We start from the raw sequence: 21,788 nt of genomic DNA on the forward strand, positions 1-21,788 counted from the left end.
GATTAGTGCGTCAGTGTGTTGGATTCAACCAATATTTATAAAAGCAACAAGAAGAGTTATCTTTTAAAAACAAAAAAAAAACAGTGCAGCGATATTCAACAAACTATTTGATCATCTCTAAAAATAAATGTAACCGATTTGATTCCGGTTTGTGTTTTGAGAGCATCCGATTTAATTCCGGATATTTATTGAAGGTAATTGAGAAAAGGCAACCGATTGAATTCCGGTTAGAAGCAATGAGATGACGGCAGGCAAGAAAAAAAAAACTAATTGGATTCCGGTAAGAAGTGTTCAGTCGAAATGCAACCGATTGAAACTGTCGAAGTTTATTTACAAGCATAAATTGTGTGAGTGCAACCAATTAAATTCCGGTTATTTTTGTAAGACAGCAGCAGTGCATATTGATAGAATGGGCTAGCAGAATAAACATCCATAATTTTATTTATTTTTCATGTGTATTCAGTGACAAATAATCGGAGCTATTCGGTTTATTCGCGTTGAAAGAGATTTCGAAGGCTGTTCGCACCTACGTGAACTCTCGTATGTAATTGTCAAAATGTGCGTGATGACAAAAGCAAAAATATTTCCTTCTTTCTTTTTCGCACGCTGAAACCAAACAAATATCAGCAACACCGTCAACGCCAATGAGTGATCTAGAAGATGGAGTCCCCTCCCTGGCCCCAGAACCGCAAGTTGTGCATCAAAATGTACAGTTCTTCAGTCCGGCATCGTACAATCTTCCCCACTTCAAGTACAAACACCTTCCGGCATCTGAAGTGCGAAATACTTGGAACATGTGGATTAGGTGGTTCGAGAATGTTATGGCTGCTGCTCGTGTACAGGATGGTGCAAGTAAGAAGGTGCAGCTACTGGCTATGGGTGGGATGGAGTTACAGAGTGCATATTATGGTTTGCCAGGCATAAATGACGAAGATGACGTGGATGACGATGCAGACCCGTATCTAGTAGCAAAAGAGAAACTACAGCAGCACTTTTCTCCCAAGCATCATGACAGTTTTGAACGTTTTTTATTCTGGTCAATGGCCCCAGAAACTGATGAACCTATTGAAAAGTTTGCATTACGAGTGCAGCGAAAAGCGGAGAAGATATCTTTTGGCAAGACAGTTACAGAAAGCCGGCATATTGCTATTATTGATAAAATCGTACAATATGCACCGAATGATCTTAGGCAAAAGTTACTCGAAAAGGAAGTTTTCACGTTGGACGACACGACGAAAATCGTGAACGCATTCCAGGCAGTTCGATATCAGTCTTCTAAGATGAACCACAGAGGATCCGAAAGCCGGTCAGAGTGCGGTGTCAACCGATTATTCACCAACAACAGCAGAAGATCGGAGAGTAGTGCCAATCGTTCATTCACTAGCAATCCTGGCAGGAGTTCGAAGTGTCTGAGGTGCGGATATGAGGCTCACTGGCCTGGAGCTCGATGTCCTGCGGCGACCGAAACATGCCGTTCCTGTGGTAAAGTAGGACATTTTCGATCGGTTTGCCAAGTCATATTGATGAAAAGGTATGTACATATTTTATTTCCTTACATGTTTCATATTGGTATTAAAATTTGAATACAACAATAATTTTAAATAACTAGGAAAGTCGGACACTAGATAACCGAAAACGCAAGCAACATTTCGCGACACCGCATTATTCAGAGAAACGTCCCAGGAACGTTTTTAATGTTAATGAAAATGACGGTAATAAATCACCAGAACATTTTCCGGTTTACAATGTTGGGGGCGAAGATGACGAAGTAATTCAATGCCGAGTTGGTGGTGTCCAAATCGCTATGCTGATCGATTCTGGTTCCACACATAATCTCATTGATGATACAACATGGGAATTGATGAAATTACGTAATGTTAGGATATCGAATGAAAGAATTGACACAGGCAAACGATTCTTGGCGTATGGGCGCATACCTCTGAATCTTCTTACTGCTTTTGATGCGGAACTTGAAGTTGATGATAACGGGCACATATTGCGAACCAACGCGACTTTTTATGTCATTCATAAAGGACAACAACCGTTACTGGGTAAATTGACAGCACAGAAACTGGGCGTACTTAAAATCGGATTACCGAGCACACATCTCTCTCAAGTCCGACACCTTGAAAATTCCTTGCAAGTTTTTCCGAAGATGAAGGGTATAAAATTAAACATTCCTGTCGACAGAACAGTACCTCCCATTATTCAACCTTTACGCCGCTGCCCCATACCTCTATTGGAGAAAGTAAAACAGAAGATAAACGAACTCTTAAGGATGGATATTATCGAAAAGGTTAAGAAACCACCGTCATGGGTTCGCCATTAGTTCCCATCCTAAAAGAGAACGGAGACTTACGATTATGCGTTGATATAAGGAGGGCAATCCAAGCTATCCAGAGGTTAAATCATCGATGCAGATGTTTTTGGGCAGGCAATTAGATGGAAGCACGAAGGGGGTGAACTGCTCCCGGATGTGGACCATCTAAATTCGATGCTGTCATGGGCGTGCGACGCCACGATGCCTAGGTCTCGGCCGCCTAGAGAGGGTAGGCCACCGACATACTGGTGGAGCGATACGATAGCAGGCCTGCGCAATGCATGCCTCCGTGCAAGACGGAGGATGCAACGCGCACGTTCCGACGAGCAAAGAGCGGAACGCGGTGTCGCATTCAGATCCGCTAAGGCAACGCTTAAGAGCGCAATCAGAGCCAGCAAACGAGCCTGTTTCGAACGACTCTGCGCCAGTGCCAATTCGAACCCGTGGGGTGACGCCTACAGGATCGTTATGACCAAGACTAGAGGTGCGCTAGCCCCGGCCGAACAATCACCAGCGATGCTAGAAACGATCATTCAGGGTCTCTTCCCAAGCCACGAACCAAGTCCCTGGCCTCCGGCTGACGAGTCACCACCTACCGTGAGTGACGGCAGCCGTGCAGAGGCTGACGATGCGGTAAGGGTGACGGAAGATGAATTGATCGAGATCGCAAACTCCCTGAAGGTAGGCAAGGCTCCGGGACCAGACGGAATCCCGAACTTGGCCATCAAGACGGCCATCAAAGAAGCCCCCGGGTTGTTCAGGGCGGTCATGCAGAAATGCCTTGACGACTGCCTCTTCCCGGACGTGTGGAAGCGCCAGAGGCTGGTGCTGTTGCCGAAGGTTGGGAAACCACCAGGCGACCCATCGGCATACAGACCAATCTGCCTGCTGGACACGGCGGGCAAGGTGCTTGAGAGGGTAATCCTCAATAGACTGGTGAAATATACAGAAAGTGAGAACGGTCTATCAAGCAACCAGTTCGGTTTTCGAAAAGGTAGGTCCACGGTGGATGCAATTCTCTCCGTCACCAGAACGGCTGAGGTTGCAATCCAACGCAAGAGGAGGGGCATTCGTTACTGCGCGATCGTCACGCTTGACGTGAAGAACGCGTTTAACAGTGCCAGCTGGGACTCCATAGCCTTAGCGCTACAGAGTCTCAGAGTGCCGACGCCGCTGTACAAGATTCTGGGCAACTACTTTCAGAATCGAGTGCTAGTGTATAACACAAACGAGGGTCAGAAAAGCGTTCCGGTTACCGCAGGTGTACCGCAAGGTTCCATCCTAGGTCCGGTACTGTGGAACGCTATGTATGACGGCGTGTTAAAACTAACACTCCCTCCAGGAGTGGTGATCGTGGGCTTCGCCGATGACATAACTCTTGAGGTCTATGGCGAGTCTATTAGAGAGGTAGAGTTAAAGGCCGCGCTATCAATACGCGTAGTGGAAGACTAGATGCACTCCAGGAAACTGGAGCTAGCGCACCATAAGACTGAAGTTATTGTTGTAAATAACAGAAAGTCTGAGCAGGAGGCATCGATTAGTGCCGGTACATGCACTATCGCCTCAAAACGCTCGTTGAAGCTTCTGGGGGTTATGATCGACGACAAGCTCACGTTCGGGAGCCACGTCGATTATACCTGCAAGAAAGCTTCCATGGCTGTGGCAGCGCTATCTCGCATGATGGCAAACAGCTCGGCGGTTCGTAGCAGCAGGCGCAAAGTACTTGCTAGCGTTACCACGTCCATACTCAGGTATGGAGGACCAGTGTGGTCCAAGGTATTGAGTACCTCGTGCCATCGCGGCAAACTCGAGAGTACGTACAGGCTAATGTGCCTAAGGGTCGCGTGCGCATTAGCATTGGGCGATACGACGGAGAGTATCGATACTTCAGTATCGATACCCGAAGAACCAAAAGTATCGAGATACTCAAAATATCGGTCAAAAAGTATCGATACCAGAAGTATCGATACTATAGCTGAAATCATTTTTTGAATTTTTGATAAATACATTCACTCAGGGTGGCCACTCTACCGGAAAAACGGGAAAAGCGGGAAAAAGCCGGGAATTTTAAATCACCGGGAAAAAAAATACGGGAAAACCGGGAAATTAGGCTTCACGCCGGGAAAATCATCCTCCTTCATGTCTGCCGCTTTATTTGTTCAACAGTTTCTGAGGAAATGTCAACATGAGACCCTGTTTATTTTATGTTTACCTAACTGGCATGATTCTGCCGGATAGGGGAAAGCTGGTTGTTGGTTTCAGTTAAAGTCGACAGCGGCTTCGCAGCAAGATCTGCGTCAAATAAAATCAGGCTTATCAGGTGGCTAAATTTACTGTTCCGTAACATATATTGTCAGATTTTAAAGAAGTCAAAAAGTTATCAGCGTCGCGGGAGGCGTATTGAAACTTTTTGTGAATAGTGTTCGACATCGTATCGGGGAGAATCCGGTCAAAAGTCAAATAGGACCGGAAACTTCGAGTCTCGATTTTATTTCGAACCGGACCGGAACGGAGCTACACGGTTTGTACTTCCCGATTTTTGGTATGATTTTAACCACAAGCAGCAAAAAAAGTTTTTTCATTCTGTGTTGGACCTTTTGACTACTTGATTTTGTTGGGGAAAGACGCCACCTTGAAGAGCTATTTGTTAAAGATTTCTCAGATTTTTTCTATATCAAAAACAAACAGTAGCTAAATTATTTTTTTTTTTTCAAATTGTTTATTCAGAGTGTCATTTGAATTTATTTTACGGACCATGAGAAAATTTCTTATACATCACATTGACCCCAGCTCGAAAATTTTAAAGTCCCAGGATTGAAGTTTTTCGAAAAAAAAATTGTTTTGAAATAACAGATCTCAACGTTTCAGCCATTTTGCAAAATGCATCTTGACAGTTTCATGTGCATTTTTTTCATTGGTCACTCTGAGGCTCTTCTTCCCAAAGTCCGCTTGAAGTTTTGCCTGAGGACATTTTTCTAGAAGACAAAAACTCTATGCCCCAACTCTTGAATTTTTCCCACGCATTTCATTGGCATCCTGATACAGAAGCACTGCAAGCTCGAGAGAAGATTGACAGAGATAGATGCAGAAGGAAGCAAAAAAGCGCGAGAAGGCAAAGATTGTCAACGATTTGGAGATAAAGAGGGCGAAAATTGTGCAGCAGATCACCATGAAGGTACTTGCTAAAGTCGACAAACGGCTAAACACGATGAAGGAGGAATGTTTTTCATAGTTTTGTAACACTATTTTTGCAAGGCACAAATAAGGATGTGAAAATTGATTTTTTTCTCATATGTTTTAAAAATAAAACACCGGGAAATTTCACTAAATATCATCGGGAAAACCGGGGAAAAACCGGAAAATTGAAAATTGATATTGAGTGGCCACCCTGATTTTACTGAAAACCAGTATTCGATTCAATGATTCGCGAAAATACAGCAAAACTATTTGCTGAACAGAAAACAGTAAATGAATGGTTGCTGGAATCCAGCAAAAGAATTGATATGTCAAAAAATTTACGTCAAGCTGTCATTAGTAAAACGCGCCAAATCGCTGTGCAGCTGGTACGGGATCATCGCTAAGCTCCTGATAGCGAATATGGGACCATAGCTAAGTCCTTGTTGGGCTAGATGAACTTAAAAGTTGAAAAGATAATCATACATCTCTAGTTCAACAGTAATTTGCCTATGATCCGATGGGCGGATGGAATCTGGTGCCTGACGGAAACATGGTTCCCTTGAATTAACTGGTTAACCAGCAAATTGATTTATGCTTTGCTGAATGAACAGCAAATTGTCATAGCTGACAACCAGCAAGTTGTATTTTGTTTTACCGAACATGCAGCAAACGACCTGTCACTTTTATGCAATTGAGCATTACTGAATAATTAGCAAATTTCATTTTGCTGAACAGATTGCTGGAAGCACAGCACACCAAAAATCAGCAAAATTTTGGTGGTTTCCAGCAATGAAAATTTGATGTGCCGACTTTTTGTTGTTTTTCTGGTATCTATCCGCATTCTCTAGAGCAGCATGAATCAAATGACTTCACAAACAAATACATACACACCAAAAATTCTCTTTATGGTTCAGCAAAGTACATTGCTGAAAGTGTATCAGCAAATCACTTGTTTGCTGAACCCAAAGCCGGATTTATGGGGGGGCCCAGGGGGCCCGGGCCCCCACATTTTTAGGGCCCCCACAAATCGACAAAAAGATTTTTTCTCTTTAAAAAAGAGATTTAATCAAAAGTTCGATTTACAGTAAAAAAATTCGAACAGACCATTACAATCTGACACTTTCCTTAAGTGTTATTTTTTCGCGAGCGCCAATATCGCAACTACATCCATAAGATCCAATCGAAGTGTCAAAACTCGTTCCAATCGAACATCAGCAATGTTAAAACTATGATGAAAAAACTGTTGACTGTTTCATTGGAACTTTTCAGTGACAGTCGGCCAAACTTTAACTTTAGGGCTTTAGCGCGCATGGGTGGTAAAGCAGATGAAGAAAATAACCCACAAGTTTTTTAATGCATTGCTTTTGCTCACTGGTCCGAATCAGGGATACCAGATGTGCTTTGCAAAATGCAGATTTTCTGAGCTCGTGTGCAAATTTAATTGACCTGCAGATATGTGTAGTTTTTTCCTAGTTTCCATTATTGTCAGAGTCGTCTTATATTTGTGCAGTCTTTCTCAAATTGTGTGCAAATTTTTGCCTGTGGATCGCATTTTTTTCAAATTGCGGTAGTTTTTTTCAGGTATCAAGAAAAAAGTTTGAAGATGAAACATATTAAAAATAGGTTGCGTGCGACTGTGAAGAATGAAAGGCAGTCAAACTTAGCATTATTAAGTTTCGAGTACGAGTATACTGAAGAAGTTATGTTGATTATTTAATTAATAAGTTTTCTGCAAAAAAACTCGTAAAGCATAGTTTCCAAGCGAAGTGAAAAATTTGACAAGTAAAAAGCGTAAATTTTCGCTTGCGAAATCTGTCGTGAAAACCCGTTTGTGGAACACGCAGGTATTTCACCAGTCTGCAATTTACAGTTTAAGTGAAGCGAAATTCACGAGTTTACACTCCGAGCGAAGTGAAAATTGGCTGCAACTGACAGAATATAAACGCACGCAAGTTTTTGCTTGCTGCTGCTTTTTTCACTAGCGTTTGCATGCGTGAAAAAAGTGAACACAAGTGAAAAAGATGAGATCCACAACCTTTCGCGATCGCACAACGATTTCGCTTGATCGAATTTGTCTACAGTTCCTAGCGAAGTGAAATTTTTGCAGGTTGCATTTTTCACGAGCGTAAAAAAATGATCATTTTGTATGAGATTTTCACTTCGCTTGGAACTCTAAATAGGACTTAAGAAAAAATTCTAACAAATTTTTGGTAATTTTTCAATAGCAAAAAAATGCTTTTAACTCGTACGATAAAAAACAGTTTTGTTTTATTTTGGGGCCCCCACTATAACTGGGCCCCGGGCCCCTACAATCGTAAATCCGGCCCTGGCTGAACCACAGCATTTTTTTCAAAAGTTTACTGTAATTCAGTTCTACAATTTACTGAATTTCGTTCAGTAATTTAATTTTTGCTGGAAACCAGTATTTCATTGATAAATTTACTGAAAATCAGTAATCGATTCAGTGATTCGCAAAAATACAGCAAATCTATTTGCTGAACAGAAAACAGTAAATGAAGGTTTGCTGGAATCCAGCGAAAGAATTGATATGTCAAAATATTTTACGTCAAGCTGACATTAGTAAAACGCGCCAAATCGCTGTGCAGCTGGTACGGGATCATCTCTAAGCTCCTGATAGCGGATATTGGACCATAGCTGAGTCACTGTTGGGCTAGATGAACTTAAAGGTTGAAATGATAATCATACATATCTAGTTCAACAGTAATTTGGCTATGATCCGATGGGCGGATGGAAGCTGGTGCCTGAGGGAAACATGGTTCCCTTGAACTAACTGGTTAACCAGCAAATTGATTTATGCTTTGCTGAATGAACAGCAAATTGTCATAGCTGACAACCAGCAATTTGTATTTTGTTTTACTGAACATGCAGCAAACGATCTGTCATTTTTATGCAATTGAGCATTACTGAATAATCAGCTAATTTCATTTTGCTGAACAGATTGCTGGAAACACAGCTCACCAAAAATCAGCAAAATTTTGCTGGTTTCCAGCAATGAAAATTTGGTGTGTACAGGTAATGCAGAAATTCTGAGCTTTGGCAAACAAATGAATTAAACAACTTATATCTTCAAGATTTGTATTCACTGGCCCAATGGGCTGTGAAGCTCCCGTCTTATTTGTATAAATTATTGACACACTTCCATATTGATTGATGAGGAAGTTGATGACATAAAAAAATAGACATGTCAGCGAAAATAAGATAGTGAAGTCTACCGCTGAATTTTTCTAACTAATAAATATTGCAATTTTTTTTTTCACTTGTACTTGTGTCGACGGAAAGCATGAGTTAGTTTCCGCTTGCAAATATTCGATCTGAACAGTGTAACCAGAAAACTTATATTTGTTTTTAAAATACAGTCAAATTTCGCTCGTTGGGCTATGTTTAGTTGGGCTACGTTTTAGTTGGGCTCCCGCTCGTTGGGTTATAGCCCAACTAAATCGAAGCCAAACATCATTTCTGATAACGTTGAATTTCGTTTGAGGGGTTTGTGGGTGCATTTAAACGCAGAAAGTAGAATTTATTGAAATAAAAGCAAATGAAGCTGAGTATAAATGTAAACAAACAATATTTTAATCAATTGTCAGAGAAACAATATAAGTTTTGTGCCTTAATAATGCAACGTAGAGCTATGCCTATTTTTGAAAGTATTTGAGAACACGTTATTATTGAGCACTTCTTTTTGGCTTTAAATGTGTGGCTTAAGTAAAACAAATTTCGAATTTGGCCCTATGCTGCGTTTGGCTCAGATTTTGACAGTTCGTTTGGCTCACAACATTCTCTCTATCTATTTCTCCATCTAAAGCCTGTAGTACACTCTTTGTCTAATGGTCAAATTTTTGACCTTCTGACATAATGGCCAAATTTATTTGACATCATGGTTGTTGTTTGCCCGTGTTTGCCTCATGTTGAAATTGGAGAGTGACAAATGATTATCTTCGACCAAATTTTTATCTGTCAAAAAGTGCCAAATATTTGACGCTTGGTCAAAGAGTGTAATACAGGCTTAAGTTTTGCTAGTGCAAATTCGCGTTGACGGTGTTGCTGATATTTGTTTGGTTTTTGCATGCGAAAAAGAAGGAAGGAAATATTTTTGCTTTTGTCATCACGCACATTTTGACAATTGCATATGAGAGTTCACGTAGGTGCGAACAGCCTTCAAAATCTCTTTCAACGCGAATAACCCGAATAGACTTGTGCGATACTTATACTGACAGTGGCAGCTTTTCAGTGGTTCCAGCTCGTATCAACTAGCTGGCATCTCCATCCGATTTGCTTTGCTTTATCGCAGCCAACATCACAGTGGTTCTACGATGTGTGGGCTCCACTGACGCTGACAGACAGCATAACATAGCGTATCAAAAGTGGCGGTGATCTCGTGTACACATTGAGATGTCAGCCCTTGTAACATGTCAGCTAGCTGGTCCGTATGCATAAAATAATATCGATACAAATATCGCGGTTTTCAGTATCGATACGGTCGAGTATCGGACGCTTGTGTATCGATCCAAAAAATCGAAATATCGTCTCAAAAATATCGATATTTCCGATACCGATACAATATCGCCCATTGCTAGTGCGCATACCGAACAGTGTCGTACGAGGCGGTTTGCGTCCTGGCTGGCATGATGCCCATCAGCATCATCGTCAAAGAGGATGTAGAGTGCTTCGACCAACGCGACACGAGGGGTATTCGCAACACCATACGGTCATCCTCAATGGCCAGGTGGCAGCGGGAGTGGTCCAACACTACAAAAGGTAGATGGACACACCGACTCATTCCAGAGTTAGCAGGCTGGATTAATAGGCGCCATGGGGAAGTAACCTTCCATCTGACACAGATCCTGTCAGGCCATGGCTGCTTTAGGCAGTACCTGCATAGGTTCGGGTACGCCGAGTCCCCTATGTGCCCCGCTTGTACGGGTGCGGAAGAAAGCGCAGAGCATGTGTTCTTCACATGTCCGCGCTTCGAGCGGGTACGGTACGAAATGCTGGCAATAAGTGGGATGAACACCACGCCAGAGAATATAGTGCGTAGGATGTGCGAAAATAGGGAAATCTGGGATGCGGTCATCACGGCAGCATCACAGATCGTTAGTATTTTGCAGGGCACCAATCGACGGGAAACCATCGACGTGCCCCAGTTAGTTAACGGTGACCTAACTGGCCTGTATAGGCTGCTCTGCTACCCATAGAGGTAAGTGCGAAAAGCACGACGGGCCCTCTCCCTGAAGTAATGCCTAACGGCGGTCCCGGAGAGACCAAGGGCTTTAGCTGTCCAGCTTAGGTTGCTCAGCATGGGTAAAAGCAAAGGGTAAATCATCCGCTACCCGTTTTCGACGATTTGGTATCACGATTTCGCAATGCCCAATACTTCACATCACTCGATATCCAACAAGCATTTCATCAGGTGGAACTTTCAGAAGACTGTCGTGACGTCACCACTTTTATTACCAATTGGGGACTATTCCGATACAAACGGCTTCTTTTCGGCATCAATTGTGCGCCGGAGCTCTTCCAAAACCTTATGGAGAGCATTCTGGGAGGGTGCAACAACACCGTCGTATTTATCGATGACTTCATGATATTCGGCGAGACTATGGAAGAACATGACTCAGGTGGGCCGTTAAACAGACGCTAGATGTTTTGAGCCAATACGGAATACTACTGAATGACCACAAATGCAGATTCAAGCAGAGCGAAGTTACATTTCTCGGACACAAACTGTCAGCCAATAGGGTATCACCGAGCGAGGAAAAAGTCAAGTCGATTTTGTCTTGTAGAGCTCCGCGTACGAAAGAGGAGCTTCGAAGTTTTCTGGGTTTAGTAACGTATGTTTCAAGGTAGGAAATTAGTTATATATTATTTAAAAAGCTCACTAACGCCTATCAATCATGCATTTCAAGGTTCATCCCAAATTTAACAACCGTTAACTATCCTCTGAGACAGCTATTGAAGCAGGAATCTAATTTTGAGTGGAATATACAGCACCAATCATCTTTCGATGAGGTCAAGGCACTTATTGGGTTAGCAGGCAGTTTAGGATTCTATGATCCAAACGATCGTACCCTAGTAGTAACAGACGCCTCAGGGGTTGGGTTGGGAGCCGTTTTGATACAGTTCAAAAGCTCAACCTCGAGTCATAAGTTATGCTTCTAAAAGCCTGTCAGAAATAGGAAAAACGTATCCGCCAATCGAAAAAGAAGCTCTAGGTATTGTTTGGGCTGTTGAAAGATTTAGGCACTATCTTCTGGGAATAACATTTGAGCTTGAAACGGACCATCGACCCCTTAAAACATTGTTCTCGGTAACATCACGACCAACAGCTCGAACCGAAAGATGGTTGCTGAGAATTCAATCGTTTCGATTCAGAGTCGTTTATCGAAAAGGGTCTGCGAATTTGGCTGATTGCTTATCTAGACTTGCGGCTCATGTAGAAGACCCACACTGGGGTGAGGAAACGGATATATTTATTAGACGTGTGCTGGTTGAATCATTGTCACTGCTATCGGTTATGGAAAATAATGAAGATTTCGATTCGGATACCGAAGAAGTTATTAGAGCCGTACAAGAATCAACTGCAATAGATATTGGAGAAGTTGTCGCAGCTACATCAGCAGATCGGGAGCTAGAGAAACTGATCGAGTGCATCGAGACCGATAACTGGGATCAGCATGATCTGAAGCAGTACAAGCCATTTCGGATGGAGTTTTCGTATATGAACAAGCTAGTTATGCGTGGTACAAAGCTGGTAATTCCGACATCATTACGGCCTAGGATGTGCGAGTTGGCACATGAGGGACATCCAGGGCAGTCGATGATGACGAGGAGACTTCGTGAGCATTGTTGGTGGCCGGGCATAGACCAGGAGGCAGTCAGAGTCTGTGAAAGGTGCCAGGGGTGCCAACTAGTACAATCTTCAGACCGTCCCGAACCGATGATGCGTCGGGCACTTCCGGAAAAACCTTGGATCGATATCGCACTAGATTTCCTAGGCCCACTGCCATCAGGAGAGTATTTACTGGTGGTGATCGATTATTACAGCCGATACCTCGGGATCGAAATTATGGTTAGAATCACTGCGTCGGAAACAATAAAACGCCTCAAACGGATTTTTCGAACATGGGGTCGACCGAGGACGATAACACTTGATAACGCCAAGCAGTTTATCTCAACGGAGTTTAAAGAATACTGTAGAAGCAACGGCATTCATCTTAACCATACTTCGCCGTATTGGCCACAAGCAAACGGCGAAGTCGAAAGACAAAACCGGACCCTTCTTAAACGTATGAAAATTGCTCACGCTATTCACGACGATTGGAAGGCGGAACTCGATCATTTTTTGGAGTTGTACAACAACACTTCCCACACTATTACCGGGAAAGCCCCTAGCGAATTACTACAGGGAAGAAAACTACGCTCTAAATTGCCTCAAATTGAAGATTTGGAAACCGAACCACCATGCTCTGATTTCAGGGATCAGGATTTGGTCAAGAAAACTTCCCAAAAAGAGAGAGAGGATGCTAAGCGTCGTGCTCGATCAAGTAGTATTACCGCTGGTGATATTGTTTTGATGAAAAATCTGGTTCCTTCCAACAAGCTATCTACTAATTTCCTTAAGGAGAAATTCACAGTGTTAGATAGGAACGGATCTAACGTGACCATACAATCCAATGATTCCGAAAGGCAATACGAGAGGAACGTGGCACATCTCAAGAAATGGCGGGAAGCATCTGATACTGAAAATGACGAACCGGTAGCCGAATCATCAGCCAAACCAACTGCCGAAGCGACAGCCGAGCCAACACTTGATAGTCTAAACAGTCGCCAATTTCCAGAAGCACCTGATCGTCCGAGTTCTTCAATACACCCGAGTGACCCAGAGTCTGTTGCCGCCAGACGCTTCAGACGCACCATCAAACCGCCAATCAGATTCAATTCTTAAAATCAAGTATAGTAGTTCATAAGAATAGGTAAAAATTGAAATCATCTTCAATAAATAAGTTATCTTAAATTGGTAAAAAAAGGGATGTGATAGACGAGTCTCACTAACACTAATACGGTTCTCTCGAAAGCGCTACCTTTCGTCAACCGAGTCAGTCATCTCTAGTCCCTACCGCTGGAAGCATTATACTTCGCGTGTTAGTTTTACTGTGATCTATTAAACGTTCTCACACCATGTTTCAAGGGCTAACATCTCAACATATGTAAAAACGAGATAGCATATCACCGCTTCACATGAGTTCATTGTCATTCACTGTTACTCGGTATAGGGATGCCAAAGGATCGATAAAATTGAATTACCTAAAAATGCTTAAGAACGCACTTGGAATCCAGAAAAAATAAAGAAAATGATCTTAAATTTGGCTCGAATTAACTAAGTTAATATAACGAAAGGAAGAAGCCAAAAAGAAAATAATTACAATTCAGCCTAAAAAGGCAGAGCAAAATTTATTCCAAATATAACTAAAAGTGGTTCCATACATGGATGAAATTAATTTTAAATTTAGCTTACAGCTTAGTTGAAAGTGCCGCAAAGCAAATCATTTCAAATTATCATGGAAAACGTAAGAGTACCTCTGCTAACAAATAAAAAAAAAGAAATTCTAGAGGGGTTCCCAACATGTCTGAAGAACTTCTCCAAAAAAGAAGAGGTCACGAATAAAATGGTTCCAAATAAACCTAAAATATAGCTGATAATGACCCTAAAGCCAGAAAATCTGTAGAATTTTTAGTATAAGTCAATGTATTTTATTTTGCAGATTACAATTTTTTGGAAAAAATATTCCCACGTGGATATTATCACTAACCCCTCTCCCCCTCCCTTGGACAAGCGTTGACATTTACAACCAGTTCCCCTCCAAATTATCAATTTTGAGCAAACATCAGTTACGTAACTGTTTCAACTAAAAAGAGTTAAAAGTTTGCTCATCATAACACGTAAAAGGTGGGTGAACGCTAAAACTCTATAGATTCGTGATAGAAGAACTCTTTTGACAGCTAGAAGAACTCTTTTTTTATGTCAGTCATGCGACTCCTCATTCGCTAACTTGCAAACAATATTAGGAGTGGTATGCATTGTGCAATCTTAGAAAAATATATATGTACGAATTTTAAGTTAACATCTTTATCTAGAAGATCTTGGTATCTAATAAAAATAACTAAGAAATAAAATTTAATTTGCTAATTTTAAATTATCATAGATTCTAAACTATATTAGTATTGCATATTAGTATATTAGTATTGCATGCAATTCGGGTTGCAGTACGAAGTTCATGAAACTCGTCACAGCTGATGAGCTTAGTATGAGAAATAAATTTTGCAAAGTCAAAAGCTGTTGTACATTTGGTCGCTGAATTTCTATTGCAAAAAGAGTTCCTGCACTCGATACAATGGCTTCCACTCGTATACTGGAACGATGTATCTTTTGCCAGATTGCCACCGGAAAGGACCCAACAACGAAAATACTTTTCCAAAACGAGCGAGTTTGTATTTTCAAAGACATTCGACCAGCAGCTGAAGTTCATTTGTTGGCGATTCCTGGCCACCACCTAGATGATGTCCGATCTCTATCATCTAGTGATAGACCTCTGTGTAAGTCATATTTGCTTAGTTGATTCCAGTTCTTCCTCATAGTTTTGTGTTATCTTCTATGTCAGTGGAGGAACTCAAGGCGGAATTAAGCAATGTCCTCCGCGATCAGTTCCAAACCGATCCAGCGACTGCCTTATTTGGTTTCCACATTCCACCGTTTACGACTGTGAAACATCTGCACATGCACGCAATTGCTCCAACCTCGAGTATGGGTTTCATTTCAAGGATGATTTTCAAACCTGGCTCATGGTGGTTTAATACGGTTCGTTTACGACTGGCAGCATATTTAGCTAGACTTAACATGGTTTAATTTAAGGAGCACGATGTATTGGAGAAGTATACACCATTACTAGATGCGCAAGCTGAAGCACAATCCTAGTGACGATGAGCGATTAAAAGTGCGATGCTAATTCCTTTCTCCCTAGTGCACAACTCAACATTAGACTACATTCACAAGAGGCTCTGTGTTTGTACAAAGATTATAATTGTTTTTGTTAAATTTTAGAGGAATTGTACAAATTGGTTACGGTAGATTTGTTAAAAATGTATGACGTTGTACGAATTAAGATTGAATTTTCGTATAAAGTGAAGAGTGCAAACTTTTTATCAACGAGATTAAACTTTTATAAAGATAGAAAAACAAATGTATATCTATTCGAATTAGAATATTATGGCTGTCATCTGGCGTACTAACGTTTAGACATCACTCAATGAACATCAGAGACAAAAACATTTATTTGCCTATCGTGGTCGCAGATTCCGTATGGACCGACGTCTAATGGTTAACCTAGATTTTTTGACGAATATACATAGATAACTGCTGTGTATTGTTTGAAATTTCATGCCTATTTTATGATAACTGCTACATTTTGTTGGCTTCTAATCATAGTGCAAATTTGATAAATAATAAGAGTAGATAAGAAACCTGACGGCGCTACGAAGATGCTTTGCACAGTTGTAAAAAAAGTGTCCTCATAGCTTTACAATTATGTTTTTGGAGTAGCATCTAGTCAGAAATAAACTTACCGTGCATACGGAACTAGAGATGGCTATCGGTTGTGGATTCTTGCTACATGCAAAACCGACGAAACGAGGAAAAGATAATCGCAAGAGAAGTGTATGAAAAACAAATATCCACACTCTCACAGCCCGATTCGAGGTGGTGCACTGACCTTCAACACTTCGGGATCTTCCGTGCGGATGTTACGTTGCTGCTCGGTCGTTCTAAGCTCAACAGTACAATCGATCGTTTTGACTGATTCTTTTTCGATTATCACCTGATCGCACCGAGGGCATCGGAGCTTCACTAGCGTCCCGTTGCTTTGGGCTTCCATCGAGGGTGAATCCATTGAAACGGTACAGAATCGACTAGCACATTCCTTGTGCGATGCGTGGCCACAGTTACCGAAGATCAGCACCGAATCCTTGGCTGCGCTATAAAGTCTTAGACGACAGATAGTACATTTAATAGATTTCACACAGAGCCCCTTCCGAGCGAAACGTTTTTCCCTGGCGAGGATGGTATGCAGATCTTTTCCGAGTATGCGGGATGTTGTTTCCAGCAGAACAGTTTCGTAGGCTGAATTTGATAGCATTCCGATGAGCACATGCTTGATATCACCGAAGTTGCCAGTTTTCGTTCCAGAAGTCAGCACTAGCTGAACCAGCTTCGCCAAATCAACAAACTCGCTCGCTGAGGTGAGGATATTTTTCGTTATCTGAGTTAAATCGCTACGTGAAAGAACAATTTTCAACAGCGAAAACCACAGTTCTTCGCGTTCCGCTTCCGAGAGTAGGGCAGAAGCGCGGCTACAAAGCCCGCAAACCTAATTGTATAAAATTTACGTAAACCACTCTTGATTTTGCAAACATTTTGTTGAACAACTTACCTGCAAAGCGCACATTTCCGCTGTACTCTCCGGTGCGTCCTTAAGGGCCTCAACGGCACTGCTGAATGCCGACTGATAATCACCCTGCTTTTCGTACAAATAGATCAATGCGGTGCTCATGCCGTGGCTTTTGATAGTATTGACAGCAAAATCCAACCGGTAGGAATCATTCGATTTCAAAAATTCGATCACCTGGTCAGGCTGGTATTGACACAACAACTGAAGATATCGTTCGCAATCGCGTGTCTCCAACTGAATCCCTTGTCGCAGCAGTTGTCGGAGAAAAATGAAAAGTTTCTCTGGAGAATGTTCGAGCAGTCGGAGAAGTTGATTTAAATGCTTCATAAACAAATCCGTGACGATTCTGGTCGTGTGCTCAGCACTGATGTCCAGTAGACGCTCGAAGTTTCTCATTAGCAAGGGTAAAATCTGCCTCTGTTCCTCTTCGCAGTACTGGGCGATGTAACCGAACAGTTCCGCATGTCGAAACTCGTCCAACAGATAACAATCGAAGATCTCCTCGTACCGTTGCAATTGATCAAGAATATACTCCGTAACACGATAACACCCACTTTGGCGAGAAATTTTTAATAGTTCCTCATTGGGAATGTGACTAAGGCAGTTGGATCGGAGCAGTTCAAGCCAGGTTTGCTCTTGTTCGGAATGTTCCCTTCTGGACATCGCAGTACCGTCCCTTTCCTGGCATTGTCGAGTCAAATAACTGACCACTCGTTCGAGTAAAAGATCGTTTTCTGGCAGTTGTCGAGTTGCGATCTGCTGGGCAATGAAATTCAACAGGCACCCAATCTGCGACCAGCTGGCGTGCTCCGGCGTCAAAATTTCAATTAAAATATTGATAATCCGTTGACGCTGCGACAATCCCAGCTCACCATTAAATTCCTTTTCCTGAAATGCCAGTGAAATTACGTTTAAAGTTTCCCGCGTATCAAATTCTAGCAGCGTTCGCAAATAAGGATAGGGTAACTCCAGCTCGGGGTCATTTTTCGAATGCACCACAGTCAGACATCGCAGTACCTCATGCTTCACTGTGGCAATCATTTCTGGAGCAATGTCCCCACTGGGATAACCTCGCCCCGCAAGGCAACTGGATATGTATACCAGCAGACAGTTACCGAGATGATGCACATCTCCTTCGCCGCTGTCATTTCGCACCAGTGGAATCAAGTCTGTCAGTGAAACCGTATAATCTCCTAATGCTTTCGTGTTGAGGTACATCTGTGCCCGATAGAGTTTTTCCTTTCTACAAATTGTCAGCACTTGATGTAGGTCCAAGCACTGCCAATTCAACTTCAGTATTAAACCCTCCAATCGTGTAATCCAGCGCTTGCGCCAGAACGATTCGCACAGAACCTGCGCCACCGACGGGGCAATCGAATCCAGATCGTCATTTTCGATATGACGAGCTATAATCGACAGGTAGTGATCTGGTGTTGGCAGACGATCGTACAACTCTTGCCATAGAAGATCTCTGTAAATAACGCACATCGAAAAGATTATTTTAAACAGCTTCCAAGAAAGATGATCGTTTACCTCTCATTGATTTCGATTAAACAGGCAACCATCGCTTCCAGACAAATTTCCGGCGTTCTTCTCGTAGCCGTCAAATATTCATCAAACATGCGCAGAATACGTTCCTTAGCAGCGACAAGACGACGATGTCTACCTCGTGCAGCCCGATATCCGTCTACTGCAAGCTCAATTGCTTCATCCCAGCGCTGCATTGACGTCAGATAGGATATCCTATCACTCCAGGCTCTGGCGCTGACACCGTGTAGACTTTTTCCCGCCAGCAAGTACAGCTGGCTGCCGTGAGAGACTACCGTATTGTAACACGCAGATCCACCTGCCAGAGCAAGAGCTGGACTTACATTGCCACCCGTAGCCAATGCTTTGAACTGGGCCGAATTGTACATCAAACCCACGTTAGAAAGGTCAATCGATTCCAGCTCCTTGTTGGTACGCACGTCCAATAAATGCAAAACTTCTGCTGTGTCCAAGCATGCAATCGTCTTCGGTCCTAACCAGTGAAGAGCGAGCATTCGGTAACTGAGTTGAATGTGTCTTAGGAAGATGAGCGAAATTCGACCACTAGAGTAACTGATCTGATGGAAATAGAGATCGGACCCACGGGCAGCGGCTAGAACAGGGTCAACAGTTCGTGACGAATCAGCCGCTTGGATCAAAACCATCTGCCAAGCAAGAAGTGGCAAACAATCAGGATATCCAGCCATTGGATGGAATTTGACGACCTTCAGTCTAGGGCGGATCATTACAACAAAAAACTTGCTCAAAGTAGCCAACGCAACCAAGGTGTAGTTCTTTAGCGGATGTTCTTCATCCCCCAGCAGTAACGGTTCGACGGTACAAACTTCTCCACGAGCTCCACTGAAAAGGCAGCGTGAATCACAGCCTCGTATTCCAAGTCGTCTAGTGAAACTCAAACTCCACACCGAACCACCAGAATCTGAACATAACGCCAACGCCGATCGGTTAGTCCACCTCAAATGTAACACACCCGTGTTCGGGGTAATAACATCGTTCAAAGTCCGAATCACATCACCGGTGAACGTATCGATCATCAAAATGCTTCCTCTGGCAAAGCCTGCCAACAATCGCGTATTGTCTTCATTAAAACCGAGCGCAGAGACAGCACCTTGTGTGATTCCATCCTGGCAGCACCACTTCAGCGTTTGCGTGCAATCAAAGGCTAGTATATGTCCATGAGACGTTCCAACGGCGATCATCTGTGAGACACTACAGGAGGTGGCTAGCCCAGCGTCCACCCGATCCACCGCTGATGTGACCTGAGCAGTGACACCCTGCAGAATTACATGTCTAAGAATTGACTCCAATCGCAAATAATCATCGCTTATGGAAGGGGTCGGTGTTGACCCGAGCTCTCCTACTGCACGGTCACTCGCAGTTGCCCCGGATGTAATCGATCCACCATCCACCGCACATCTACCCAGTGCCGAAGCGCTATCCAAATCACTATCAATCTCGCTGAGAACACTTTCCAACGTTGGCAGCTGGTCGACAGCGGGAAGTGCATATTCTTCATCGTCAAGCTGAAAAAAAAGATAAAAGTTTATGTATCCACCCAAACAAAACATAACTTGATAACACTATCACCACCTCTTCAATATCAAGCTGCAATGATTCGGCCAGTAAGCTGTCATTCGAGGAACCGTGATCTGAGTCAATTAAGGAGTGTAGCGACGGTGCCTTCAAGTTGTTCATGGTCACTGCTCTGATATCCGGTACGAGCTCTATACTCTAGCAGCGTGTCATTATGTAAAAAAAGCGGAACTCTCGGGATGGATTTCTGTACTTTTTCACCACACAATGGACAGTCCGATAACTTTTGCTATACCACGTATTTTGATGATTTTTCCCAGTCTTCCCCCTTTTTCACGATTATCACGACCTTACCCGACTGCCTGCTGCACTGACTGATGATTCGCGACGTAAACGACATTTAACACCTACACTGAAAGTAAAACGCGCAGATTCTTTATACCATAGAAATTTTGTTTATAACCAGACTGAAGACATGCATTCGCGAAATAGGTTATAGATCATTTTACGAGACGTTTCTGAACTCAATTCATGAATGAAATTTTGACAGAAAGCTCGGAATCGCTTACATAACGCACGTAAAAGCAACATCATCATCAGCAGGATCCGTGACACCTGTCAGTTCGTAAAATGGTCTATTCTGAAACGTAACACCGAATGGTGTCTGCCAAAGTTTTTTGAGACCGTTCTACCTTTAGTAGGAGTTCAAGACACACGTAGTACAAAACAAACTGGTAGTAATGCTGATAATTTAATGAAAAATGCATATAGAAGCACCCAACAAAAAAATCGTTGAATAACGTAATTGGCGATTTAACGCAAACTAAAAACAATCGTGCGACTTCTGGATTTGAACTTAAGGACTAGGAAAATGATGATAGATTCAATTTTTAGCCAGGACTGATATACACAGTAGACTGTTTTTCATACGATATTTGCGTAAAATGGATGTTCTTGACGTCAAAAAGAATACAGCTGGTTAGAAACTTTCAGCAGCATCTAGTAGACTGCTTACTGTCAAGAAAATAGATATGAAATATCTATCTCTATGAGGCTGTGTTTCTACAGGAGTTGGTAGATACATAGCGTGTTGGAATTGCATTTGCTTAGTTTAAATCTATCTTAGTGAAAAAAATCTAAATTTTCAAAGTTTCCCGCTACGTTAACTCGTGATAACTCACTGCAAATAAGATCTTGATAGGTTAAAATGCTGCCTACAAATCGTCATCATAATTTTTACTGCAGCGCCAGTAATTTTTCATTCTTCATTCAAAATACGAAGGAAAACGGTAAACATTTTTAGAAATCACGTTTTGCTCTGAAAATTTCACTCTTCCAGCTGATATTTAAAAATCAGAAAACTGTTTAAAACTTTAGGACCCCATTTTAGCTTAATACGCTGTAAATCAACAAAATTGTGTGTTCTACCACGGAGAACAGAACAGTTTGTGTGCGCAAAAATGTACCCTCAGAGAACACCCAAAATTGAACATCGGAAGTGAGCCTGAGTGCCAGTTCATCAGCGATGTTTTGATAGTTTTTATTTAAATGTACAATAAAAAATGACCGAGTTACAAAAGTCATTTTATCTTCAGTGTACAATTAGGACAATCAGTGAATATCACACTCTGAAAAAAATGCACGTAAAATTTACCGGGAAAGGTGACTGATTCTCATTCACCTTCTTTTCA

General features: G+C 42.3%; 4 protein-coding genes across 4 annotated transcripts; 3 read left to right on the forward strand and 1 right to left on the reverse strand.

The window, feature by feature from the left end:
* Positions 1–644: 644 nt before the first annotated feature.
* Positions 645–1,625, forward strand: LOC129719561 (uncharacterized). The gene is made up of 2 exons (XM_055670956.1): positions 645–1,531; positions 1,610–1,625. The coding sequence occupies exons 1-2, from the start codon at positions 645–647 to the stop codon at positions 1,623–1,625; spliced, it is 903 nt and encodes a 300-aa protein (XP_055526931.1).
* A 7,082-nt stretch (positions 1,626–8,707) lies between these two features.
* Positions 8,708–14,551, forward strand: LOC129720878 (uncharacterized protein K02A2.6-like). Its single transcript, XM_055672758.1, has 2 exons — positions 8,708–11,358; positions 11,422–14,551. The coding sequence occupies exon 2, from the start codon at positions 12,030–12,032 to the stop codon at positions 13,458–13,460; it is 1,431 nt and encodes a 476-aa protein (XP_055528733.1). The 5' UTR covers positions 8,708–11,358; positions 11,422–12,029; the 3' UTR covers positions 13,461–14,551.
* A 221-nt stretch (positions 14,552–14,772) lies between these two features.
* LOC129720880 (adenosine 5'-monophosphoramidase HINT3-like) lies at positions 14,773–15,933 on the forward strand. The gene is made up of 3 exons (XM_055672760.1): positions 14,773–15,109; positions 15,175–15,371; positions 15,426–15,933. Exons 1-3 carry the CDS (start codon positions 14,908–14,910, stop codon positions 15,486–15,488), a joined length of 462 nt encoding a protein of 153 aa, XP_055528735.1. The 5' UTR covers positions 14,773–14,907; the 3' UTR covers positions 15,489–15,933.
* Positions 15,821–20,585, reverse strand: LOC129720876 (vacuolar protein sorting-associated protein 8 homolog). The gene is made up of 4 exons (XM_055672754.1): positions 20,155–20,585; positions 18,550–20,087; positions 16,999–18,487; positions 15,821–16,935 (listed from the first exon to the last, which is right to left on the reverse strand). Exons 1-4 carry the CDS (start codon positions 20,257–20,259, stop codon positions 16,252–16,254), a joined length of 3,816 nt encoding a protein of 1,271 aa, XP_055528729.1. The 5' UTR covers positions 20,260–20,585; the 3' UTR covers positions 15,821–16,251.
* Between the last annotated feature and the right edge of the window lie 1,203 nt (positions 20,586–21,788).

Source organism: Wyeomyia smithii, chromosome 2 (genome assembly GCF_029784165.1).
Source record: "Wyeomyia smithii strain HCP4-BCI-WySm-NY-G18 chromosome 2, ASM2978416v1, whole genome shotgun sequence".
Lineage (NCBI taxonomy): Eukaryota > Metazoa > Arthropoda > Insecta > Diptera > Culicidae > Wyeomyia > Wyeomyia smithii.